General features: G+C 48.6%; 1 protein-coding gene across 1 annotated transcript in view; it reads right to left on the bottom strand.

Annotated features, from left to right (window-relative positions):
* zc3h14 (zinc finger CCCH-type containing 14) overlaps positions 1 to 27498 on the bottom strand; it is a 73433-nt gene that overhangs the window by 31115 nt on the left and 14820 nt on the right. The window contains exons 3-10 of the mRNA XM_072491480.1: positions 26395 to 26437; positions 19517 to 19631; positions 19365 to 19405; positions 18977 to 19178; positions 17469 to 17934; positions 15689 to 15840; positions 12906 to 13006; positions 7281 to 7436 (exon numbers count right to left, since the gene is read on the bottom strand). Coding sequence (XP_072347581.1) covers positions 7281 to 7436; positions 12906 to 13006; positions 15689 to 15840; positions 17469 to 17934; positions 18977 to 19178; positions 19365 to 19405; positions 19517 to 19631; positions 26395 to 26437 — 1276 coding nt within the window. The remainder of the gene's footprint in view (positions 1 to 7280; positions 7437 to 12905; positions 13007 to 15688; positions 15841 to 17468; positions 17935 to 18976; positions 19179 to 19364; positions 19406 to 19516; positions 19632 to 26394; positions 26438 to 27498) is intronic.

Raw genomic sequence — 27498 nt, 5'->3', positions numbered from 1 at the left:
AGCGTCAGAGATAAATGACAGGGGAAAAAGGAGTGATGACAATCACTAAGTTGAGAGGGCTTCAGGCTCTTAGGCAACAGACATACCCTCACTACAGTCCCTACTTTGAAGGATGGAGGGAAGAGAAGAGGAATCAACAAAAGAAAAAAAAAATTGACAATCTAAGATTGCAAAGGTTACAAATACAATGAAGGATGGAAAGCATTTCAAAATACTGCTGCCATTTGACTTCCGGTGGCGGCTATGAAGGAATAGAGTCGCACATTTAGTGGCTCCCACTTGGGTCGGACCTTTGTACCTTTTCCCCCGATTTTTTATCAAACTTGATTCGGTAAATTGATGGTGGAGGCAAGTGTGGAGTGGATTCCTACATCAGTGCATGGAGAGGCGGACTAGAAGTGCTCGCAAAGGAAGAAATAGACGAACAGAGAAGGCTTGGGCTGAAGTTGCAGCCGGAGAAAGCATGGCGGATGGCCGGAGTCCTGCTTCGCCAAGCAGAAACAGGAATGCTTGGACCCGATTAAAGAATCGATTGCGTGGCTGGAACTTAGATTGGATGCCGAGGGATCGGGCAATCCAGAAAGAAGGTGCTGGCTGAGCAGGAGAAACATCAAATTTCTGTGGAGTTGGAGGTGGGGATGCTGAGAGACCAGCAGAAAAGGCTCCTGGAGAAGGTGGAGGACCTAGAGAATAGGTCCCTCCGGCAGAACTTGAGAATCGTCGGTCTCCCGGAGGGGTCCGAAGGAGCGGACACTAGGGCATACATAGCGGGCATGTTCGAGAAGTTGCTGGGGGATGGGATGTTCACCCGACCCTTGGAGGTGGACAGGGCTCACAGAGCGCTCACGAGGAAGCCGCGAGTGGGACGACCCCACCCCACCCCCGCCGAGGGCAATGGTGGTGAGATTCCACAGGTACTTGGACAAGGAGCGTATTTTACTGTGGGCCAGGCAGACGTGGAGTTGTAAATGGGAGAACAGTATCCTGCGGATCTATCAAGGTGAGTGCGGGGATGTAGCCAGGAGAAGAGTGGGGTTCAATCAGATAAAGTCAACCCTTTTTAAGAAAAAGGTGAAGTTTAGACTGCTGTATCCGGCCAGCCTTTGGATCACGTATGAGGAGCAACATTTTTATTTTGAGTCACCCGAGGAAGCGATGGACTTTGCTAGGACTGGTGGCGGACTGAGGTCTTTGAACTTTGCTGCAGTGCTCATGTTAGAAAAGTTTGTTTTTTTGGATGTTATCTGTAATGCTTTCTGTATTGATTTGGGGCCTGTTGCAGAGCTGAGTGAGTTAAAGTTTACACTTGCACTGATGGGGGAGAGGTGTGTTTGTTAGATGTTGGATCTTTTGTTTGATCTTTTCTTTGTTTTTCGTGGGGTTTTTCGGGCAATTGTGTTGGGATTGCTTTTCCTTTGAATATGTGTCTCCGAGCCGGGGGGGGGGGGGGGGGGGGGGGGAGACGACAATAGGTGGGAGAATGTCTGGCGCCATGGGCGGGGGTCAGCAAGCTAGCTGGGCAGGCTTGCTCATGGAAGCGCAGTGGGGGGTGAGCAGATGTTATGCCTGTTGAAGGGATTGGTTTACATGGTGCTGTTACTAGAGGGGTGGGGGGAGGGAGATGTTCTGCTGATGGGGGAGGCACGTTTGCTGTGGGATAGAAAGGAGGTCAGGGGCGGAGGCTGCCTGGGAGTGGGCCGGCGGATGCAGGGGCATGGGCTGGAGACTGGCCCAAGAAAGGTGATGGCTGATCGGCGAAGGGAGGGGGCGATGAGCACCCTAACTAGGCTGATCAAATGGAATGTGAGAGGGCTACATGGGCCAGTTAAGAGGGCACGCGTGTTCATGCATTTGAAGGGTCTGAAGGCAGACGTGCTAATGTTACAGGAGATGCACCTTAGAGTAGCTGATCAGATTAGATTAAGGAAGGGATGGATCGGACAGGTTTTTCACTTGGGGCTGGACTCGAAGAGGGGTCGCGATCCTGATTAATAAGCGAGTGGTATTTGAGGCGGGAAGAATAGTTGCGGATGTGGGAAGCTGGAGGGGTTGCCGGTTGTACTAGTGAATGTGTACATGCTAAATTGGGATGATGTGGAGTTTATAGAGAGGATGTTGGGGAAGATCCCGGACCTGGATTTGCATAAGTTGGTCAATGGGGGGAACTTTAACAATTATCGACCCTGGGTTAGACAGGTCGAGCTCAAGGACGGGCAGGGTGCCAGAAATGGCAAAGGAGCTAAAGGGGTTTACGGAGCAGGTGGGGGTGGGGGGGGACCCATGGAGATTTAGGCAGCCGAGTGAAGGAATTCTCTTTCTACTCACGTGTGCATAAAGTGTACTCCCGGATTGATTTTTTTATTTTGAACAGGGCTCGACTGACGGGGGTAGTGGACACAGGGTATTCGGCGATTACAATATCAGATCATGCCCCGCACTGAGTTGACCTATAGGTTAGCAAGGAGAGTAGCCAGCACCCGCACTGGAGGCTGGACGTGGGACTTTTAGCTGATGAAGAGGTGTGCAGGCGGCTGAGGAAATGTATTCAGAACTACCTGGAAGTCACCGACACGGTGAAGTTTCGGCGGTGGTGGTCTGGGAGGCATTGAAGGCAGTGATTAGAGGGGAGCTGATCTCGATACGGGCCCATAGGGAGAAGGCAGACAGAGCAGAGACAGACTGACTGATAAAGGAGATATTGCAGGTCGACAGGAGGTATGCGGAGACCCCAGAGGCAGGGTTTCTAAGGGAACGACAGAGGCTACAGGCGGAGTTTGGATTGCTAACTACAGGGAGGGCGGTGGAGCAGCTGAGGAAGGCGATCTATGAACATGGGGAGAATGCCAGCAGAATGCTTGCGGAGCAGCTTAGAAAGAGGGAGGCAGCATGAAGATAGGGAAAGTAAAGGACAGGAACCTGCTCAGAGATTCAGCAGGGGTTAATAAGGTGTTCAAGGAGTTTTACAGTAGGTCGTGAGTCGGAACCCCCAGCTGGGCCGGAGGGGATGAGGCACTTTTTAGGGGGGCTGAATTTCCAGAAGGTGGACAGGGGGTTGGTAGAAGGGCTGGGGGCCCCGATCGGGTTGGAGGAAATAGCAGAGGGACTGAAGGCCATGCAGTCGGGTAAAGCCCCGCAACCGGACGGGTACCCAGTGGAGTTTTATAAAAAATTCTCTTGGATATTGGGGCCGCTGTTGATGAGGACATTCAATGAGGCAAGGGAGCATGGGGTGCTTCCTCCGACGATGTCACAGGCCACGATCTCGCTGATCCTGAAGCGGGACAAGGACCTGGAGCTATGTGGGTCCTACAGGTCAATATCCCTACTAAATGTTGACGCCAAACTGTTGGCCAAAATCTTGTCCTCTAGGATTGAAGACTGTGTTCCGTACGTGATTGGGGAGGACCAGACCGGCTTTGTTAAGGGCAGGCAGTTGGTAGGCAAAGTAATGGAAAGGGTACTGAAGGATAGGATTTCTGAGCATCTGGAAAGACACTGCTTGATTAGGGATAGTCAGCACGGATTTGTGAGGGGTAGGTCTTGCCTTACAAATCTTATTGAATTCTTTGAGGAGGTGACCAAGCATGTGGATGAAGGTAAAGCAGTGGATGTAGTGTACATGGATTTTAGTAAGGCATTTGATAAAGTTCCCCATGGTAGGCTTATGCAGAAAGTAAGGAGGCATGGGATAGTGGGAAATTTGGCCAGTTGGATAACGAACTGGCTAACCGATAGAAGTCAGAGAGTGGTGGTGGATGGCAAATATTCAGCCTGGATCCCAGTTACCAGTGGCGTACCGCAGGGATCAGTTCTGGGTCCTCTGCTGTTTGTGATTTTCATTAATGACTTGGATGAGGGAGTTGAAGGGTGGGTCAGTAAATTTGCAGACAATACGAAGATTGGTGGAGTTGTGGATAGTAAGGAGGGCTGTTGTCGGCTGCAAAGAGACATAGATAGGATGCAGAGCTGGGCTGAGAAGTGGCAGATAGAGTTTAACCCTGAAAAGTGTGAGGTTGTCCATTTTGGAAGGACAAATATGAATGCGGAATATAGGGTTAACGGTAGAGTTCTTGGCAATGTGGAGGAGCAGAGAGATCTTGGGGTCTATGTTCATACATCTTTGAAAGTTGCCACTCAAGTGGATAGAGCTGTGAAGAAGGCCTATGGTGTGCTCGCGTTCATTAACAGAGGGATTGAATTTAAGAGCCGTGAGGTGATGATGCAGCTGTACAAAACTTTGGTAAGGCCACATTTGGAGTACTGTGTACAGTTCTGGTCGCCTCATTTTAGGAAGGATGTGGAAGCTCTGGAAAAGGTGCAAAGAAGATTTACCAGGATGTTGCCTGGAATGGAGAGTAGGTCTTACGAGGAAAGGTTGAGGGTGCTAGGCCTTTTCTCATTAGAGCGGAGAAGGATGAGGGGCGACTTGATAGAGGTTTATAAGATGATCAGGGGAATAGAGTAGGCAGTCAGAGACTTTTTCCCCGGGTGGAACACACCATTACAAGGGGACATAAATTTAAGGTGAAAGGTGGAAGATATAGGAGGGATATCAGAGGTAGGTTCTTTACCCAGAGAGTAGTGGGGGCATGGAATGCACTGCCTGTGGAAGTAGTTGAGTCGGAAACATTAGGGACCTTCAAGCAGCTATTGGATAGGTACATGGATGACGGTAAAATTATATAGTGTAGATTTATTTGTTCTTAAGGGCAGCACGGTAGCATTGTGGATAGCGCAATTGCTTCACAGCTCCATGGTCCCAAGTTCGATTCCGGCTTGGGTCATTGTCTGTGCGGAGTCTGCACGTCCTCCCCGTGTCTGCGTGGGTTTCCTCCGGTTTCCTCCCACAGTCCAAAGATGTGCGGGTTAGGTGAATTGGCCAATGATAAATTGCCCTTAATGTCCAAATTGCCCTTGGTGTTGGGTGGAGGTGTTGAGTTTGGGTATGGTGCTCTTTCCAGGAGCCGGTGCAGACTCAAGGGGCCGAATGGCCTCCTTCTGCACTGTAAATTCAATGATAATCTATGATTAATCTAGGACAAAGGTTCGGCACAACATCGTGGGCCAAAGGGCCTGTTCTGTGCTGTATTTTCTATGTTCTATGTTCCAACGCAAGAAGGTTGTTAAATGTGATTATGATGCCCCGAGAAGGTAGGGATGTGGCGGTAGTGGTCGCAATGGACGCAGAGAAGGCTTTTGATCGGGTGGAATGGGAATATCTGTGGGAGGTACTGGGGCAGTTTGGATTTGGGCAGGACTTTATTGACTGGGTCAGGTTGTTGTATTAGGCTCCTGTTGCGAGCGTACGGACGAACGGGGGGGGAACGGGACACAGAGTCTTGCTTTACGCAGACGACCTGCTCCTGTATGTTTCGGCCCACTAGACGGGATTGAAGAAATTCTGAGGATTCTGGGGGCACTTGGCCAGTTTTCGGGGTATAAACTAAATATGGGGAAAAGTGAGATGTTTGCGGTCCACGCAAGGCGCAGGAGAGGCGATTGGGGGAGCTGCCGTTTAGGGTGGTAGGGGGAAGCTTTCGATACCTAGGCATCCAGGTGGCTTTCGATACCTAGGAATCCAGGAAGCACGAGAATGGGAACGGCTACACAAGTTAAATTTGGCCCAATTAGTAGACCAAATGAAGGACGATTTTCGGAGGTGGGACGCGCTTCCATCGTCACGGGCTGGGAGGGTTCAAACAGTGAAAATGACGGTCCTCCCGAGATTCCTGTTTGTGTTTCAGTGTCTCCCCATCTTTATTCCACGGTCCGTCTTTAAACGTGTCAATAAGGCGATCACTGGTTTTGTATGGGCAGGTAAGACCCCACGAGTCAAAAAGGGGATGCTTGAGCGTGCTGCCGAACTTTAGCAATTATTATTGGGCGGCGAATATAGCCATGATCAGGAAGTGGGTGGTGGGGGGTGGGTCGGTATGGGAGTGTGTGGAGGCAGCATGATGCAAAGGCACCAGTTTGGGGGCGTTGGTAACAGCACCTCTGCCGTTCCTGCCGGCACGGTACTCCACCAGCCCCATGGTGGTGGCGGCGCCGAGGATCTGGGAGCAATGGAGGAGGCATGTGGGAGCGGAAGGTGCTTCGCATGATCTCCAATCTGTAATAATCACCGGTTCGCCCCAGGAAGGCTGGATGGAGGGTTCCGGAAATGGCAGAGAGCAGGGATTGAGAGGATGTGGGATAAGTTTATGGAGGGTAGCTTTTCTAGCCTGAGGAAGCTGGAGGAGAAATCTGGATTGGCATGGGGAAATGAGTTTAGGTATCTGCAGGTGCAGGGCTGCCTACGCAAGCAGGTCTCAACCTTCCCACTCCAAGGGGGATACAGGACAGGGTAGTTTCTAGAGTGTGGGTGGGAGAAGGGAGGGTTTCTGACATTTACAAGGAACTCATGGGGTTAGAGGAAACGCAGACCGAGGAGCTGAAGCGCAAGTGGGAAGAGGAGTTAGGAGGACAGATAGAGGATGGTCTCTGGGCGAGCGCGTTGAGTAGAGTCAACACGTCCACAACATGTGCCAGGCTCAGCCTGATACAATTCAAGGTGCGTTCACCGGGCCCACATGACAGTGGCCCGGATGAGCAGGTTCTTTGGGGTAGAAGATAGGTGTGCGGGAGGGCCAGCGAACCATGCCCATATGTTCTGGGCATGCCCGAAGCTTAGGGGATTCTGGCAGGGGTTTGCGGCTGTCATGACCAAGGTGTTAAAAACAAGGGTGGCACCGAGTCCCGAGGTGGTGATTTTCGGAGTGTCGGAAGACCTGGGAATCCAGGAGGAGAAAGAGGTAGTTCTAGCCGTTGCTTTCCTGGTAGCCCGGAGACGGATACTATTAGCTTGAAGGGACCCAAAGCCCCCAACGACGGAGACCTGGCTATCGGACATGGCTAGCTTTCTCTGTTTGGAGAAAATCAAGTTCGCCCTGAGAGGGTCAATGTTAGGGTTCGTCGACTTCTTTGGGGAAAATTAACGTCAGCAGGGGGGGGGGGGGGGGGGGGAAGAGAGCTGGAGGTTAGCTTAGTTTAGAGTAGGGGGTTAGTAAAGGTGGGACCTGTAAGGGAGGAAGACAGCTTTTGCACTATGTTTATAAGTTCATGTACATTGTTTATTTTGTTGTTGTTGTAAAACCATAAATACCTCAATAATATGTTTATTAAACAAAAATACTGCTGCCATTTAATTTTCATGGGTAATAATTAGAGTATTCTTCTGGTGTCAATTTCTGAGAATTTAGGCAAGATTATGATCAACTTGAAAGCAGTTTTGGTCTTACAGTAATATTTTTGCACAGGTTGTTCCACTTTATTGATTTGGAGCTGCAAGTCATGCTGATGTGTTTTGTCTTCTACATTAATCACTTCAATTTCATTTCTTTCACATATGGCCCGAGTTCTAGGAGCCACAGGTACTGTCTGTCTCTGTGAAATTACTGCAAAAACGAAAGGAAAACATACAATTACACAAGTGGATGTTTTTCTAAATTCTTAAAACACTTTAATTTTAGTTCACCCTTCAGAGATAAATCAGGTCAAATATCAGAACTATATCGGCAGAAAAACTGAAGTTTTAAAGTTTTAAATTTCACAATGATAAAAAAAAAAATCTTTTTGGTGGGCATCATTGGTGGACATAAATGGAAGTAGCACCAGAAAGAAAGTTTTTGTTTTGATAAAACACTTGCCTGTTAATGTAAAATATCCACAATGGAACAAACACTTACATTCATTAAAATAGCATTATAAAAACTAAAGGGTAATTTTGTTCTAATTTAGATACTTTATGTCAAAGGGCCTGAAATTGATTACACAACGTACCATCAAAACCAAACGTTGTATTGATTAATCTGTAACTTCAAAATTGAGTTACAGATTAAGAATTAAATTAAAAATAATTCTGGAATGCGTTTCTTACTTAACAACAGAATACGTGTTCCAGTGGCCCTTAATATTGGTATAGCTTGAGCAATGCAACCTAACAAGATTATGTCAGAGATGCAAGTTGGTGGAATGCCTAGTTTGCCGGCAATCATGAATTCAATCAGAAAAACTAAGACAAATTTTTTAAAAATAGAATTCCTTTCCATTCTTAAATTAATAAAATCCAAGTGAAGGGCCATGCTTTGTAGTGCAAGGTATCAGTGAGGTTAAAGGGGGGACTTCCGGTTGCGGCTATGCGGAGTTAAGTCGCACGTCCGGCAGCTCCCGCCAGAAACGGACTTTTGGGCTCTTTTTAGGGCCCCCAGCGGCATTTGTTCGACGGTTCCCAGTGTGGGAAGGTGACAGTAACATTTCCCCGGCACTGTATGGATTGGACCAGGAATGGAGCGGTGAAAAAAGTAGTTTTGGAGCAGCGAAAAGTGCGAGGGAGGAAAACCAAGATGACAGCGGGTGGAGACCAGGCAGCGTGGTATCTCCAGCACTGCTTCACGGAATTGAAGGCAGAGCTGCTGGAGCCGATGAAGGCTTTGACAGACAAGCTGCTCGAGACCCAGATGGCCCAAGGGGCGGCGATCCGGGAGGTGCGGCAAAAGGCCTCGGAGAACGAGGACGAGATCTTGGGTCCGGCGGTGAAGGTAGAGGCGCATGAGGCGATGCATAAGAAATGGCAGGAGAAGTTCGAGGACATCGAGAATCGATCGTGGAGGAAGAATCTGCGGATTCTGGGTCGCCCGGAGGGAGTGGAGGGGTCGGATGTTGGAGCATACGTGATCACGATGCTGAACACATTGATGGGTGCGGGGGCCTTCCTGAGGCCAATGGAGCTGGAGGGGGCCCACCGAGTTCTGGCGAGGAGGCCCAAGCCCAACGAGCCGCAGCAGACGGTGCTGGTGCGGTTCCACCGCTTCGTGCACAGGGAGTGTGTCCTAAGGTGGGCAAAGAAGGAGCGGAGTAGCAGGTGGGAGAATGTAGAAGTCCGGATATACCAGGACTGGAGCGCGGAGGTGGCCAAGAAGAGGGCCGGGTACAATCGGGCTAAGGCGGCTCTGCATCAGAAGGGGGTGAAATTTGGAATGTTGCAGCCGGCGGGACTGTGGGTCACTGTCAAGGGCCGCCACCACTACTTCGAGACGCCGGAGGAGGCGTGGACCTTTATCCAGGCCGAAAGGTTGGACTCAGATTGAGGGTCAGTTGCGAGGGGATGTAGAGAGGGGATTGGTGTGATTGTTGTGCTTTGAGGGGGGATGTTCTGTTCGGTACAGGGTTTTTTTTTGGGTGCTGGGTGGGGTAGGGTGAAATGGTTCGTAGTGGGGGTTTGGTGAGAGTGTGGGCGTCGGTGTTGGAAGAGGGGGCCCCATTGGGGGGGGGGGCCCAAGGTAGGGGAGCTGGGGTCAGGCCGCGAAAGGGAGCTGCGCCAGAGGGGGTGAGGCCGGCTTGGTGGAAAGCACGGGCTTTTTCCCATGCTCGGGAAGGAAGGGGCCGGGGTTGGGGGCGGGGCGGGGGGGGTGTTGCTGGAGAGGAGCGCCCGCTGATGGACAGGAGGGGTGGGGGGGGGGGGGGGGGGGGGAGATTTTCACACCGGGGGGGTCGATGGAGTGGCGGGAGCAGCCGGGGTCAGCAGGAGTCAGCTGACTTACGGGAGTGCTATGGGGGAAGCAACGCAGCTAGGGGGGGAACTAGCTTGAGGGGGGGGGGGGGGGGATGGAGGGCAGGGGGGGGACTGCGTTGCTGCTGCATTGGCCATAGGGGCGCTGGAGCCTGAAGAGAGAATCGGGGCAGGGGTCAGCCGCTGGGGGGGAACAGAGAGAGCGGGAGGCGCGGCCACATGGCTGGCCTAGAAAGGGAGATGGCTAATCGGCAGGGCGGGGGGCGGGCAGCCCCCTGATCCGGCTGATAACTTGGAATGAGAGAGGCCTGAACGGGCCGGTCAAGAGGGCCCATGTGTTTGCGCACCTGAAGGGACTGAAGGCAGATGTGGTCATGCTCCAGGAGACGCATTTGAGGGTGGCAGACCAGGTTAGGCTGAGAAAGGGGTGGGTAGGGCAGGTTTTCCATTCGGGGTTGGATGCAAAGAATTGAGGGGTGGCGATTTTGGTGGGGAAGCGGGTGTCGTTTGAGGCGCTGAGCATTGTGGAAGACAATGGAGGTAGGTACGCGATGAGTGGTAAGCTGCAGGGGATGTGGTGGGCTTGGTGAATGTGTATGCCCCGAATTGGGACGATGCCGGATTTATGCAGCGCTTATTGGGCCGGATTCCGGACCTGGAGGCAGGGAGCTTGATAATATTTGGGGGGGGGGAATTCAGCCATAGCCATCTCAGACCATGCCCCGCACTGGGTGGAGCTCAAGCTAGGGAAGGAGAGGGACCAGCGCCCGCTGTGGCGCCTGGAGGTGGGTTTGCTGGCAGATGAGGTGGGGAGTGGGCAGATCCAGGGGTGCATTGAAAGATACCTAGAGGTTAACGATAATGGGGAGGTGCAGGTAGGGGTGGTCTGGGAGGCGTTGAAGGCGGTGATTAGGGGAGAGCTAATCTCCACTTGGGCCCACAAGGAGGGGAAGGAGAGGAGAGGGAGAGGTTGGTGGGGGGAGATTTTAAGGGTAGATAGGAGGTATGCAGAGGTCCCCGAGGAGGGACTACTCAAGAGGCGACGAAGCCTCCAGGCCGAGTTTGACCTGTTGACTACCAAGAAGGCGGAGGTGCAGTGGAGGAAGGCGTACGGGGCGGTGTATGAATGCGGGGAGAAGGCTAGCCGGATGCTGGCACACCAGCTTCGGAAGCGGGAGGCAGCGAGGGAGATTGGGGGAGTTAGGGATAAAGGGGGGGACATGGAGGGGAGTGCGGTGGGAATAAATGGGGTATTTAGAGACTTCTATTAGGGGCTGTATAGGTCTGAGCCCCTGACGGAGGAGTGGGGGATGCATCATTTTCTGGACCGGCTGAGGTTCCCGAGGTTAGAGGAGGAGCAGGTGGCGGGGCTTGGGGCACCGGTAAGGCTGGAGGAGCTGACTAAGGGGCTGGGTAGCATGCAGATGGGGAAGGCACCAGGGCCAGATGGGTTCCCGGTGGAATTTTACTGGAAGTATATGGACCTGTTGGGCCCACTACTAGTGAGGACTTTCAATGAGGCGAGGTGGGGGGGGGGGGGGGGGGGGGGGGGGGGGGGGGGGGGGGGCCTAGGCCTAACCCCGACGGTGTCCAGGGCGCTGATCTTGAAGTGGGACAAGGACCCTTTACAGTGCTGGTCGTATAGGCCAATCTCGCTCCTCAACGTGGATGCGAAGCTGTTAGCGAAGGTGTTGGCTACAATAATTGAGGACTGTGACCCGAGGGTGATCCACGAAGACCAGATGGGTTTCGTGAAGGGAAGGCAGCTAAACACCAATGTGTGGAGGCTCCTGCCACTCCCGCCCCCGCCGACAAGGTACACCATGAGTCCAGTGGTGGCGGCGAACCGCAAAATTTGGGGGCAGTGGAGATGCCACAGGGGGGAGGCAGAGGCTTCGGTGTGGTCCCCGATCCGAGAAAACCATCGGTTTGTCCCAGGGAGAATGGATGGAGGGTTCCTGAGCTGGCACAGGGCAGGTATTAGAAGGATGGGAAACCGGTTTATAGATGGGACGTTTGCGAGCTTGGGGCGCAGGAGGAAAAATTTGGTCTCCCCCCCCCCCCCCCCCCCCCCTGGAAATGCCTTCAGGTACATGCAGGTAAGAACGTTTGTAAGACGGCAGGTGAGAGAATTCCCGCTGCTGCCAGCATGTAGGATCCAGGATAGGGTGCTCTCGGGGGTGTGGGTTGGAGAAGGCAAGGTCTCGGCGATCTACCAGGAGATGCAGGAGCAGGAGGAGGCCTCGGTGGAGGAGCTGAAAGGTAAATGGGAGGAGGAGCTGGGGGAGGAGATAGACGAGGGTACATGGGCGGACGCCCTGGGTACGGTAAATTCTTTCTCCTCTTGTGCCAGGCTTAGCCTGATACAATTTAAGGTTCTGCACAGGGCGCATATGACTGGGGCAAGGCTGAGTCAGTTTTTCGGAGTAGAGGACAGGTGCGTGAGGTGTTAGGGGAGCCCAGCAAATCACGCCCACCTGTTCTGGGCATGCCCAGCGCTGGATGGGTTCTGGAGGGCGTTGCGAGGACGGTGTCTAAGGTGATAAACACCCGAGGTAAGCCAAGTTGGGGGCTCGCACTATTTGGGGTATCGGACGAGCCGGGAGTGCAGGAGGCGAAAGAGGTCGGTATTCTGGCCTTTGCATCCCTGGTAGCCCGGCGGAGGATTCTGCTACAGTGGAAGGATGCGAGGCCCCCAAGCGTAGAAGCCTGGATCAGCAACATGGCAGGGTCTATTAAATTGGAGGGGGTAAAATTTGCCTTAAGAGGATCTGTGCAAGGGTTCTTCAGGTGGTGGCAACCGTTCCTCAACTTTCTAGCGGAGCGTTAGGAGGTGGACAGTAGCAGCAGCAACCCAGAGGGGGGGGGGGTACTTTGTGTTTACTACTGTGTTTATTATCGTTTAATGGGGGCTTGTATATTGGGGGAATACGTGACAGAGCTATAAGATGTTTATTTATGTGTTCTTTGTTTTTTTTCTTATCTCTGTAAGGGGGGGGGGGTTTGTTGAAAATATGTAAAAATTTGAATTAAAATATATATTTTTTTAAAGTGAGGTTAAGGGGTCAGGCAGAAAACAGTCATTGGAAGTAGTCAAGTTCAGCTTTTAAAACAAAGAATTATAGGAGAGTAGTGAAGGATTTCAGTTTCAGTGAAACCAACAGATGTTTCATATCATGGAAGCAGCCAAGCTTGAAAGGATATGTGCTTCAAGAGAGCAAATATTCAATGTACCAAATTTGAGCTAACAAAAAATCTTGATATTTTATTCCTTACATTTATCAATTACATATATTCAAAGGGCACACAAAAAGAAAACCAGCTTTGACAAGTATTTTGTATGAATCTACATTACCTGCTGGATAGCTTGTTGTCTTGCTTACAGATTTCTGGGCCTCTGTGATAGCTTTAAGTATTAGATTCTTGTTGGCCTGTTTAGAAGGTGGCAAAGTGGGCCTGGAAAAAAAAAACTAATTGACTCCAAATACATTTATTTCTAGCTTTGTTTATATTGTTCACTTGATTATAAACCACACTGGTATAAACCAAAAGTCTCTTCAGGGGATGCAGAGACAGAACAAGAGGTCCACGGGATGGTAAACAAGTTGATATTTTCCTGATCTGGCAAAATTACATTTATTCTTCTTGGACCTCTATAGCAGAATCTATAGATCAAATATGAGCCCTTTTTAGTTGCTTGGCTGCATAGAACTTGAGTATTGCTGAAAAAGACATGTGTTGAACCCATCAGGACAGGCACAAAAATGCCAAACTTCCAAGGGACCAATAATTTATACTGCATGAGAAAAGGGTGCTGATTGGTTGAGGTGTTGCCATTGGGAAGCACCAGGGAACTATTGTCCCACATACTTTTAATTCAAAAAAGGCACAATGCCTGAACATGGTTTTTTTTTGCCTTCAGGGCAGTAGACAAGAGTATTCTTTTTTTACTTCTTATAAATTTAGAGCACCCAATTAATATTTTCCAATTAAGGGGCAATTTAGCATGGCAAATCCACCTACCCTGCACATCTTTGGGTTGTAGAGGCGAAACCCATGCAAACACGGGGAGAATGTCCAAACTCCACATGGACAGTGACCCAGAGCCGGGATCGAACCTGGAACCTCGGCGCCGTGAGGCATCAGTGCTAACCACTGCGCCACCATGCTGCCCTAGACAAGAGGATTCGATCAACTCATGCTTTCAAAAACTCAAAAGTAATATCTTAATATTAAGATGTAATTCCACACCTGGACAGTACTTGCTGAACAAATGAGCGGTGCTAAGAATTACACTAATAACCAATTTAAGATAATCAGTTAGGCTCACAATCTGGCTCACTTACACTTATTACACCCTAAATATATTGATTTGCAAGGACCTGCCCTTTGCAGACTAAAGTAACATGTGCAAGCATTGCACCTTTTTTGAATTAAAAGCTTGGGGGAACAATAGTCCCCTGATGCATTCTATGGCAATGTCTCGATCAGAGTCAACTTGCCAAACAATCAGCACCTGTTTCTCATGCAGTATAAACTGTTGACTCGTTGAAATTTGGCATCCCCATGACCTTCTTGAGAGTGCATGGCAAAAATCTGTGATGAGCTATTTTCGAGTCGTGATAGCAGGAAGAGTTAGTGCTTATGCCTCGTGTAGAATATTAGGAACAATCCACATGTCTTTGTGTATTTTTTTTAAAAACATGACTTTGCTTTAAAAAAATTGCATGAAAGGCTAATTATATTTTCCGAGAACTATGGAGCTCACTATAAAATAAATCACCAAAGACTGCACCTATCATTCTATTTCTTTTTCTGCGTGTGTATTTATTCATTGATAATGGGAAATAAATGCTGGTCTTGCCAAGAACGTTTACATCTCCCTGGATCAAATAGTAAGAAGCCACCCCCATTTCCCTTTATTCCATTTCTTTTTCAATGTTGCTCATTTGTACCATTTTTCAGTCTGACAAAGGCTCCAATCCTGAAACACGGGCTAGGAATTTGCCATAACTTTTCAGTTTTACTATAGTTCCCAGGAAACCTGCATGTAAATTATTTACATCAGTATTATGCTGAAACATTGATGCGGATCACTTTCAAAGATTCATCCAGAGAAACGCTATCCCCATGCAAAAGACCAGCTTGTGCGAGTTTCCTGTATTAATGCTAAAAATGCCGGCTTCTGATTTTCACACAGAAGTATAGGCACAGCAAAGTCCAAAGTTTACTGGTGCAACAGAGTTCTGGAGTCTGATGATGATTTTTTTTCTTAATGAGACCTGCATTATTCACAACTACAGCACAGTTAGTTAAGTCTTGTCTCATGCATTCAGAAGAACTAAGCATCAGGAAAGGGTTCACCAATGGACATATAGTTGAACTGAAGGAGCAGTAAAAACTCAGAGGTACGGTGGCAGAAGATAGTTGGCTATTTACGAGTACCCTGATTGGTGATGTGTTACTTTTCCTGGCATTCCCTTGGAAATTTTAGCCAAAGTTCCCTACAGTTAGATCAGCAGAGAATCCAGAGTAAGCTTCAACCAAAGTACAATCCAGAAAATTCAAGGTAATAAGTTTGTTTTCTCTATTGATGATGCTTGGCCTGCTGAATATCTCTTCAGAATTTTCTGCTTCAGATTGCTCGTGTCTGCAGTATTTTTCTTTTTGGTCGCTCAACTAAATAACTAGAACGGCAAAATAGTGCATAGCCCAGCAATATAGAGTATCAAAATGCAATGATACAGTATTCAGAATGCACTGCAAAATGGAGATAAATGGTTTCAAAGTGTCAAAAATGAAGACACCAACATAAAACTGCTCTACCATCAAAAAAAGCAGTGACCAAAACAGAGTAGAATTGCAGTTAAGTATGAAGAATTATTTACTACTAAAAAAATATATAGCTCCTATTTGATCATACGAGCTTACTAGTTAAAGAGATAGAAAATAAACTTGAATCTGTAACAGTTTACAGGAAGTCAAAATTATAAATAGGAGAAAAGTGGTATTAATATATCACAAATAATTTATGCACATCAATCTTGTGCAACATCTCAACACCGATGGAAAGTTTTGCTAATTATACATTACAAAGCTTTGCCCCAGTGAGAAACAATATATCATGCTTCTTGGTACCTTCTTTCAGGCTTTGCTGGCACAGAAATACTGCTGGGAAGACTTCCTGTTCTGGCACCATAATCATCATCGTCCTCCTCACCATCACTAGTTTTGTTTATTTTAACCACAGAACTGATGATTGCCGCCTTTCTCTTCCTGGAATTCTCATCCTATATACAAAAAAATTATTCAACCAAATGTAATCAAACTAAATAGATTTTACCTTTTCAGGTAGTGCTTCTTAAGAATTTACCATTGAAAAGGCAACAGTGTGCTTGTAGAATGGGATCTAAATTCTGCAACTCTCTAATCATCAGGTGTCAAGTTAGAAATGGAATTTTATTTAATTACACCATTTACTTTCATTATATGTTCCATCATACTGGCATGACACAGCCGAATATGGGCCAATGTAATAATCGCTAACGGCAGCACGGTGGTGCAGTGGTTAGCACTGCTACCTCACAGCTCCAAGGTCCCAGGTTCGATCCCAGCTCTGGGTCACTGTCTGGGTGGAGTTTGCACATTCTCCCCGTTTTGCGTGGGTTTCACCCCCACCATCTAAAGATGTGGATTGGTCACGTTAAATTGCCTTTCAATTGGAAAAATGAATTGGGTACTCAAAATTTATTTTTAAAAATATTTTAAAAATGTAATAATCGCTAACTCAGCAAAAACAGCAAATACAACACTCGATAAATCAGTGGAAGTTGTTCCTGAGAAGTTTAGAGGGCATGATATTTGACATGGGATGGATCTTTTGACGTGGCTCGTGCTTAGTCATGGAATATTGTTGAGCAAATGATGGTTTTTTAAAGATTTGATGGGAATGTGGAAACAGTAAAGGGCTGAAAATTAAATCTTTGCAGGGAGGAAGCAGTTTTGAGGGAAAAAGAGTGAAGGATTTAGAAGGATAGTCAGTATTTGTAGAGAATTTAGTAATGATAGGGAGAAAGTATTCAGAAGATTGGGTCTGAAAGTACTGGAGCTGGATGGAGGCACGGGAATATTAAAATTTGGCCCCATTAGGAAAACTGAGTTTTGGAGTTATGAATAACATTAGGGAGGAAGGCATCAAATATGGGATAGTGATAGTTGGCAGGCATTAGGCAGTTGAAGTGGTAAAGCAGAAAAAGGGATGAAAAGTGGGAACTTACATATTTGGGAGCTAGGTAATGAGGTAACACCACTGTTACCTGGCAACAAATGGTAGCATCCCATCCGATATGCATACTCCCCAGCTCTACACCATTGGAGCCAGTGGTTCATCAGTCTGTCGGGCCTCACATTCTCCCTATCTATTCCACTTGGTGCCTCAGCCTACTCCCAGTTTTCCTGCACACTCCTCCTTTCTCAATTTCTATCATTAAGGTGGCAATTTGTTCCACTTGTGGTATTCTAAAGCATTTACAAAAAAACAAATGGCCACTTTCACAGCAATAAGCTGGGAAACCTCAGTATTTTGGTATCATGCTTTTTGTGGCCGGGTGTGGGAGAGAACGCAAGGTGACAAGACTGGTGACTGGTGAGGGAGATGGGCTGAGCTGGAATGGAGGTGTAATTGGAAAGATAAGGACTGACGGAGGATATAACTTTTAGAGGTAATGAAAACAGAATACGCTAGGAGACAATGGCAGTGAAGCGTAGCTGGGGGATGGAAGCATTTGTGAAGTCACAAAGAGTGCTGGAGGTAAACTGAGAACTTGTATGATCTAGGCAATATTATCTTGGAAAATTAGGCTACAAGTAACAACAATTTAAATCTATCAAACATTGATAATTATTAATTTGTACTCACATCTCTACTTGATCGATCAGAGTTAGACTTTGGTGGCCTGTAAACCTGTACATCACTTTCTGGTAATCTGTTGTAAGCTTGCAAGTTGCTTTCATATGATCTGTAAGGATGGCCAGCATTTTCTAATGGCCGACAACCATGGAAGTTGCTTTCTCCTAACTTACATGGCTGCACATTGTTCTGAGGCACCCTGAAAGACTGAATGCTATTCTCAGCTGCCCTGCATGGATATGAAACATTTTCTTCTGGCCTAAAGACCTCAAGAGAAGGACAAGATATATTGTAGCCAACTGTCACCATGGGCTTCTTCTTTGATGATGGAAATTCCTGCAAAATGTTAAGATCTTCATCAATAAGATCATCTGGTTCAGGTTTAATATCAATTACTGCTTCGGAGGAGATCAGTTCAATTAATGGCTTCACGGCAGATGTTAACTGAGATGTGTTCCTCTCCACAGAACTTGTTCTATATAAAAGATAATATAGAAAGCATCAGAGACAGCCTTACAAATTTTAATTCACAACCTTCTTAAATATGCCCGTCTTACACAACAAAAGGGAATAATGTCAAATCAGCATTTCTTTAAAATCACCTCTGAGATCAGCTTCAAGTGCTGACCTAATCATTTATTAAAGTTGTATAATTGTATTGTTTTTATTTTCAAGGCATATTAAATTTTGGGTCCTAGCTGCAGAAAAGTTGAATTGTAAAACTCAACAACGCTATTTAGGAATGGACGATAAAAGCAATACTTCCCCAAGGAATTGATATATTCTTTTTTCGACAATGGAATCTTGAATGTTGTTGATTGTTTGGGGGGGTGGGGGGGGGGGGGGGGGTAGCAGCGCAGCGTTTGGGGGTGGGTGAGTTGCAGTTGGCATGGTGGGTGCATTGAACAGCAGTAAATTCACAAATTTACCACTTTTTAATCTTTCTGGAGAAAAATTGTTCGCTGAAATCAAAGATATTGCCTGTGAAATTAAGAAATAAGGCAAGAGGCAAGAATTTTACGCAGTTAATTTCAGAATGCAATGTGGATAGAGACTGCCAACATTAATCACTGCCAAACACTCATAACTGTGGGGATTGGCCAAAACAAAAACAGATGACGTAACTTTTCAGGACAATATCAAATCGGTTGTGATTAGTAAAAGGTTTGGCTTCATGACAACCTCTTTAATTAGCCATTAATGTCCAGCAGAAGTGGATCAGACCACTGAGGGGAACTGAGGAAACTATTAGAATTTCAGGCCAATTAGGTTTCATGATGGAGTACTGTTTTTAAGACTGGGGAATGCATTTTCCATTTTGTAAATTGAGAGTATTATGTGAAGGATTCAGCAGAGTATGGTCTTATGGTATCAATTATTTTTGGAAAAACACATTTTCAACTGAAATCGACTCATCCAATGTTTGCTATTAATTGACTACTTGTTTTACAAGCTGTGCATTCACCCACAGAATCTGCCACTGGGTACTCAAAAAATAACTGCTTAATTTCTCCTACCGGATAATAGGCATCATCTGCTCCTGTAATGAGCTGGTAGAAACCCGAGAATCATTTCTTTCAGAAAGTGTGCTGGTGACAGCAAGAATACGAACATCGCTGTTTTGATCAGTACTTCCACTGACTGCTGCTTGACTCTTCTCCAAAGGAAACAACACATTACAATTGGTGTAGCTTGACGGCTGCTTTAAAGTGGTGGGTTCTGTGATTCAAATAAAAAAATCAAAGTTCCTCGCAGTCCAAGCTTCAAAAATGTTAATATTGATTTCTAGTGATTACTGATTTTATATCTATTCAAAATTTATACTCTGTGTTTGCTTAAGTTCTAATCTGAACAGGAGTGCCATTATTTTCATGGTTAAAATTAAAGTTATCTAGCTGTACTTACCAACTGTTACAGAGCGTAGCTTGTCAAGGACACCGTGCAGCCTAAACATAAACAGTATGTTAAGTTCCTAGAATATTGCACGGCTTAAAATTGATATATGTATTTCACAATTACATACTTCTTTTTAACTATTATGTGAAAGGAAAACTTACCAAGCAGTAAATTTGACAGTGTTGTTTCCCAGAAAGAGAGCAAGATCTTCTGCCATCTGATCTTGGCTCTTTTTATTGGCTACCATAACCATGATGTAATCAGGTAGCTCCTCATCTACAAAGAGGAATGAAAAACATCTGTACGTTAGAAGTAACAATTAAAGAAAAATAATTCATAATTCTGCCCAGGAGGAAAAGGCCTTTGAAAAACAATTACATTTTACATGCCCCTAATTCTAACTAACAATTGTAGTCAATTCTGTGGTGTATTTGCCAGTCCATTGGAAACACAGTTCAGTTCTAAGCCTCTCAGTAAAGCAAAAGCTGCATGCTAGACCCACTCCACGTACTGAATAACCAATTTAGAGAGTGTGTCTGTGTGTGTGTGGTTTGGTGGTGGTTGGGGGGGGGGGGGGGGGGGGGGGGGGATCCCACCTAAACCAAGATATTATTTTTTATTATAAAAAACATTTGACACCAGATACTCCTGCTCTTAAAAAGCTGCTCCCACACTTACCCAATTTAGCCCAGCAGGGTAAAATGAGAGCCATTGTACAAAACTGAATGTGCCTAAAATTGCAAACCACGACCCTGATGTCTTTTCTTTTTTATTGAAAATATATTTGTTCAAATTTTTCAACAAAACCCCCCCCACAACAAGAAAAAGAAACAAAAACACAAGCAGAAAGTATACATTGGATTTCCCCCAAATACAATAACCCCCCATATAACAGTAGAAAACACAAATAGGGAAACCCCCCACCTTAACCCAAACGCCACCCCAAAAGAAACCTCCCCTCCCTCGGGCTGCTGCTGACCTCCTCCTTACGCTCCGCGAGATAGTCTAGGAACGGTTGCCGCCGCCTGAAAAACCCTTGCACAGACCCTCGCAAGGCAAACTTTATCCTCTTCAGCTTGATGAACCCTGCTATGTCATGGATCCAAGCTTCCACACTAGGGGGCTTCGCAACATTCCACAGTAACAAAATCCTCCGCCGGGCTACCAGGGACGCAAAGGCCAAAATAGCGGCCTTTTTCGCCTCCTGCACCCCCGGCTCGTCCGATACCCCAAATAATGCTAATCCCCAGCTCGGCTTGACCCAGGCGTTCACCATCTTGGACATGGTCCTCGCAAAACCCCTCCAAAACCCATCCAGTGCCGGGCACAACCAGAACATATGGACGTGATTTGCTGGGCTCCCCGAGCACCTCCCACATCTCATAGAATTTACAGCGCAGAAGGAGGCCATTCGGCCCATCTAGTCTGCACCGGCTCTTGGAAAGAGCACCCTACCGAGGCCCACACCTCCACCCTATCCCCATAACCCCTTAACCCAGTAACCACACCCAACACTAAGGGCAATTTTGGACACTAAGGACAATTTAACATGGCCAATCCACCTAACCTGCACATCTTTGGACTGTGGGAGGAAACCGGAGCACCCGGAGGAAACCCACGCACACACGGGGAGGACGTGCAGACTCCGCACAGACAGTGACCCAAGCCAGGAATCGAACCTGGGACCCTGGAGCTGTGAAGCAATTGTGCTATCCACTATGCTACCGTGCTGTCCTCCACCTCAAAGAACCTACTCAACCTCGCCCCTGTCATATGCGTTCTGTGAGTAACTTTAAACTGTATTAGGCTGAGCCTGGCGCAAGAGGAGGAAGAATTAACCCTACTCGGGGCATCAGCCCACAGACCCTCATCTATCTCCTCCCCAAGCTCCTCCTCCCACTTGGCCTTTAACTCCTCTACCGAGGCCTCCTCCTCTTCCTGCAGCTCCTGGTAAATCATCGAAACCTTGCCTTCTCCAACCCATACACCCGAAATCACCCTGTCCTGAATCCTACGTGCCGGAAGCAGCTGGAATTCCCTCACCTGCCGCCTCACAAACACCCTCACTTGCATGTACCTGAAAGCGTTTCCCGGGGGTAGCCCAAACTTCTCCTCCAGCGCCCCTAGGCTCGCAGACGTCCCATCGATGAACAGGTCCCCCATTCTTCTAATCCCTGCCCGATGCCAGCTCCGAAACCCCCCCAACCATCCTTCCCGGGACGAACCGATGATTCTCCTGAATCGGGGCCCAAACCGAGGCTCCCACCTCTCCCCTCTGTCGCCTCCACTGCCCCCAGATCTTCAGCGTCGCCGCCACCACCGCACTCGTGGTGTACCTTGTCGGTGAGAGCGGCAGCGGTGCCGTCACCAGTGCCCTCAGGCTCGTGCCCACACAGGACACCATCTCTAGCCTCTTCCACGCCACCCCCTCTCCCTCCATTACCCACTTACGGATCATTGCCACATTGACTGCACAATAATAGCCACATAGATTCGGCAGCGCCAGCGCCCCCTGTCCCTGCTACGCTCCAGATACACCCTCTTCACCCTCGGGGTCTTATTCGTCCACACAAATCCCATAATGCTACCGCTTACCCGTTTGAAAAAGGCCTTGGGGATCAAAATGGGAAGGCACTGGAACACAAAGAGAAACCTCGGAAGGACCGTCATTTTGATCGACTGCACCCTACCCGCTAGCGAGAGTGGCAGCATAGCCCATCTTTTAAAATCCTCCTCCATCTGCTCCACCAACCGTGTCAAATTAAGCTTGGGCAGGGCCCCCCCCCCAACTCCTAGCTACTTGGATCCCCAGGTGCCGAAAGCTCCTTTCCGCCCTCTTCAGCGGTAGCTCGTCTATCCCCCTTCCCTGGTCCCCTGAATGCACCACAAAGAGCTCACTCTTCCCTACGTTGAGTTTATACCCAGAAAAGTCCCCAAACTCCCCAAGGATCCGCATGACCACCGCCATCCCCTTTACTGGATCCGCAACATACAACAGGACAACGACACCCAGTCCCCCCCCCCCCCCGTCCCCCCCCCACGAACCAATCCCTCCATTTCCTGGACTCCCTCAGTGCCATGGCCAGCGGCTCAATTGCCAGTGCAAACAACAAGGGGGATAAGGGACACCCCTGCCTCGTCCCTCGGTACAGCTGAAGGTACTCCGACCTCCGCCAGTTCGTAGCCACACTCGCCACAGGGGCTCTATATAGCAGCCTGACACAACTGATGAACCCCTCCCCGAACCCAAACCTCCGCAACACTTCCCAAAGATACGCCCACTCCACCCGATCAAAGGCCTTCTCCGCGTCCATATCTGCCACTACCTCCGCTTCCCCCTCCACCGAGGGCGTCATAATCACATTGAGGAGCCTCCGCACATTAGTATTTAGCTGCCTACCCTTCACAAATCCCGTCTGGTCCTCATGAATCACCCCCGGGACACAGTCCTCAATTCTCGTAGCCAGCACCTTCGCCAGCAACTTAGCGTCAACATTGAGGAGCGAGATCGGTCTATACAACCCACATTGCAATGGATCCTGTCCCGCTTCAAAATCAAAGAAATCAGCATCCTGGACATTGTCGGGGGCAAGGTCCCCATCTCACTCGCCTTATTAAAAGTCCTCACGCAACGGGCCCAGCAGTCCACCTATTTCCTGTAAAATTCAACCGGGAACCCATCCAGCCCCAGGGCCTTCCCCGCCTGCATGCTCCCCAATCCTTTAACCAGCTCCTCCAGCGCAATCGGCGCCCCAAACCAGCCACCTGCTCCTCCTCCACCCTCGGGAACCTCAGCTGATCTAGGAATCGTCGCATCCCCTCCTCCCCGCTGGGGGCTCAGACCTGTACAGATCCCCATAGAAGTCCCGAAATACCTCGTTTATTCTCACCGCACTCCGCACCGTATTCCCCCCTCTATCCCTAACTCCACCAATCTCCCTCGCTGCCTCCCTCTTACGAAGCTGATGTGCCAGCATTCGACTCGCCTTCTCCCCATACTCATACGCCGCCCCTTGCGCTTTCCTCCACTGTGCCTCTGCTTCCCCCGTGGTCACCAGGTCGAATTCCGTCTGGAGGTTCCGTCGCTCCCCAAGTAGCCCCTCCTCAGGGGCCTCTGCATAACTCCTGTCCACCCTTAAAATCTCCCCCACCAACCTCTCCCTCCCCCTCTCTTCTCCCTGTGGGCCCTAATGGAGATTAGCTCTCCCCTGACCACCGCCTTCAATGCCTCCCAGACTACCCCCACCTGCACCTCCCCGTTGCCGTTGGCCTCCAAGTATCTTCCAATACACCCCCGCACCCATACCCCCTCATCCGCCAACAGTCCCACATCGAGGCGCCACGGCGAGCGCTGGTCCCTCTCCTCCCCCTACTCCAGCTCCACCCAATGCGGGGCGTGGTCCGAAATGGCTATGGCCGAATATTCCGTTCCCTCCACTTTTGGGATTAGCGCCCCACTCAATATGAAAAATTCTATCCGGGAGTAGGCTCTATGGACGTGGGAAAAAAAGGAAAATTCCCTGGCCAGCGGCCTGGCAAACCTCCATGGATCCACTCCCCCCATCTGGTCCATAAACCCCCTGAGCACCTTGGCCGCAGCCGGCCTCTTACCCGTCCTGGACCTAGAACAGTCCAGTGCTGGGTCCAGCACCGTGTTGAAGTCCCCCCCCATTATCAAGCTTTCTACCTCCAGATCCGGAATCCGACCCATCATGCGTTTCATAAATCCGGCATCATCCCAATTCGGGGCATATACGTTCTCCAGTACCACCCGCACCCCCTGCAACCCCCTCTGTTCTTCGCATCCAGCCCTGAATGAAAGACCTGCCCTACCCATCCCTTTCTCAGCCTAACCTGATCTGCCACCTTCAGATGCGTCTCCTGGAGCATAACCACGTCTGCCTTCGGTCCCTTTAAGTGCGCGAACACCCGGGCCCTCTTGACTAGCCCGTTCAGGCCCCTCACATTCCAAGTTATCAGCCGGATCAGGGGGCGCACATGCCCCCTCCCCCCCGCGCCGACTAGCCATATCTTTTTCTAGGCCAGCCACGTGCCCGCGCCTCCCGCACCCTCCAGTCCCCCAGGCGGCGGACCCCCGCCCCGACTACCTCTCCTACCTCCAGCTCCCCTTTGGCCAATGCAGCAGCAACCCAGTTGCCCCATCTGGCACAGCTCCTTTTTTGCGGCCTTACCCCAAGTCCCCATCCCTCCACCTCCCCCTCTTCCTCCGCGGGGCCCTGCCCCTCCAACATCGACGCCCACACACTCCCACAGCCCCCACATCAAATCTATTCATCCATCCCCACCCAGCACCAAAACAAAAAGAACATTCCCCAAACGCAGTAATCACCCCCCCACGACAAACCCTCAGTTTGAGTCCAACTTTTCAGACTGGATAAAGTTCCATGCCTCATCAGGCGTCTCAAAATAGTGGTGCCGATCTTGGAACGTGACCCACAATCGCGCTGGCTGCAGCATCCCGAAGTTCACCCCCTTCCGATGGAGAACCGTCTTAGCCCGGTTAAAACCAACCCTCTTCTTAGCCACCTCCGCACTCCAGTCCTGGTAGATTCGGATCTCCGTGTTCTCCCACCTGCTGCTCCGTTCTTTTTTGGCCCATCGCATAGATGTCATAGAAGTTACAGTGCAGAAGGAGGCCATTCGGCCCATCGAGTCTGCACCGGCTCTTGGAAAGAGCACCCCACCCAAGGTCAACACCCCCACCCTATCCCCATAACCCAGTAACCCCACCCATCACGACGGGTAATTTTGGACACTAAGGGCAATTTATCATGGCCAATCCACCTAACCTGCACATCTCAGGACGCACTCTGTCCATAAAGCGGTGGAACCTCACCACTACAGCCCTTGGCAGCTCGTTGGCTTTGGGTCTCCTTGCCAGGACCCGATGAGCCCCATCCAGCTCCAGGGGCCTTGGGAAAGCTCCCGCGCCCATCAGCGAATTGAGCATCGTGCTCATATATGCCCCGGCATCGGGCCCCTCCACTCCTTCAGGGAGACCCAGAATCCGAAGATTCTTCCTCCTCTACCTATTCTCCAGGTCCTCAAATTTTTCCTGCCACCTCTTGTGCAGCGCCTCATGCGCCTCCACCTTCACCGCCAGGCCCAAGATCTTGTCCTCGTTCTCCGAGGCTTTTTGCCGCACCTCCTGGATCACCGCCCCATGGGTCTTCTGGGTCTCCACAAGCTTCTCAATCAACGCCTTTATCAGCGCCAGCATTTCTGACTTCAGCTCCGCAATGCAGCGTTTAAGGAACTCCTGCTGGTCCTGCGACCACTACGCCCATGCTGCTTGGTCTTCACCCGCCGCCATCTTGCTTCTCCTCCCTCGCACTTTCCGCTGCACCAGAATCGCTTTCTTAACCACTCCACTCCTAGTCCAATCCATACAGTGCCGGGGGAACCTTGCTGTCACCTTCTCACACTGGGAGCCGTCGAACAATTGCCATTGGGGCCCCTCTAAAGAGCCCAAAAGTCAGTTCCTGGCGGGAGCTGCCGAACGTGCGACCTACCTCGGCATAGCCGCAACCGGAAGTGCCTGATGTCTTTTCTTAAACAGGTGTGTGGAATGAAGTAGAAATAATATTGCACCTTTTACAGTCCTTCTGATTTAACATTATTGCATTTGTAAATATCAATTTCATGGAAAAACTGTTCATAACCATCAGCATATTATCCAAAACAATATTTTAAACAAATCTTGATGTTTTAAACCAATTTAAAATTAGCATCGCCCAGACCTAATTCATTGATGATATCAATTGGCTTTTCAGGCAAAATGTTATGATAATTGTGAAACTTTACATAAACCATTAAGTAAACATACCAAACTTTCTATGGTACAAGTTTGCAGTGAAAAGCATATATCCATTATCAGTGATCTAAATTTTAAACACAGAAAAAATTGACTAATATTCGGCTCGGATTTTACTCCAAAATTATGTAACCACAGAATTGTACGTATTTAGAGAATGTGCATTTTAATTAACAGTTTTGGCACAAAGCTTGAATAGCTTACCTGCATAAGCACCAAGCTCTTGCAATTTTCCTTTAATGGCCGTCTGAAAATTAAATGCAAGTTAATTTTTTTGCGCAAAATCAAACACTAAACCAGAAACTTATAAATACAGCTAAACAATATTCAGGTTAAAAGTATCCAACTTGTATTTATATGGAACTTACAATATAGTTAAAATGTCTCATGAAACAAGAATTCAGCGCTGATTAAGACAGGTGGCTAAATATTTGGTCAAAGAGGTAGGTTTTAAAATGCATCTTAAAGGAGGAAAGAAACAGGGATTTAGTGATGGAATTCCAGGTCTTAAGGCACAGCTGCAAATAATGGGACGATTAACATTGTTGACGTGCAAGAGGCCAGAATTGAAGGAATGCAATTGTATGGAGCAACCGATATGGATAATCATTACATTCTTGGTCGATAGCGCTGCAGAACATGGTTCTTCATGTGGATATCCCAGTATTTTTTTTTTAATGTAGTGAGAGCTTCTGCCTCCACAGCACTTTCAGGCAGTGAGCTCCAGGTCTCTACCACTCTCATCTTCTCTCTAATCCCACTACCAATTACTTTAAATCTATTCCGCCAGTTATTTTAAACTCTTCTGCTTAGGGCCTTTGAACTTAGTTACTCTGTCTAGGCCCCTCATGACTTTTCTACACCTCAATTAAGTCACCCCCTCGTCCTCCTCTGTTCCAAGGACAACAGTCCCAGCCTATCCAATCTTTCTTCATAGCTAAAGATTTTCCAGTCCCAGCAGCACCCTTGTAAACTTCCTCTGCAATCACAATCTTCCTATAATATGGTGACCAGAACTGTACAATTAGCACAAGCTGTGGTCTAACTAGAGTGGTGTACAGTTCTAGCACAACCTCCCTGGTCTTGTATTTGAATGACCTGGTTAATAAAGGAAAGCACATGCATTCTCGACCACCTTCTCAACCTGTCATGCTCTCCTTAAGCATTTGTAGACATGCCTCCAAGGTCCCTTTATATATTCCCTTGCCTTGTTGCACTTCCCAAACTCTCTCACTTCTCTGGATTGCATTCCATTTTTCACTTTTCTGCCCAATTGACCATCTATTTCTTCCTGCAGTGTAAAGCTTT

This window comes from Scyliorhinus torazame, chromosome 2, assembly GCF_047496885.1.
Source record: "Scyliorhinus torazame isolate Kashiwa2021f chromosome 2, sScyTor2.1, whole genome shotgun sequence".
Lineage (NCBI taxonomy): Eukaryota > Metazoa > Chordata > Chondrichthyes > Carcharhiniformes > Scyliorhinidae > Scyliorhinus > Scyliorhinus torazame.
Note: the sequence above shows the minus strand (reverse complement) of the source record. Positions and strands in the feature narration are given on the sequence as shown.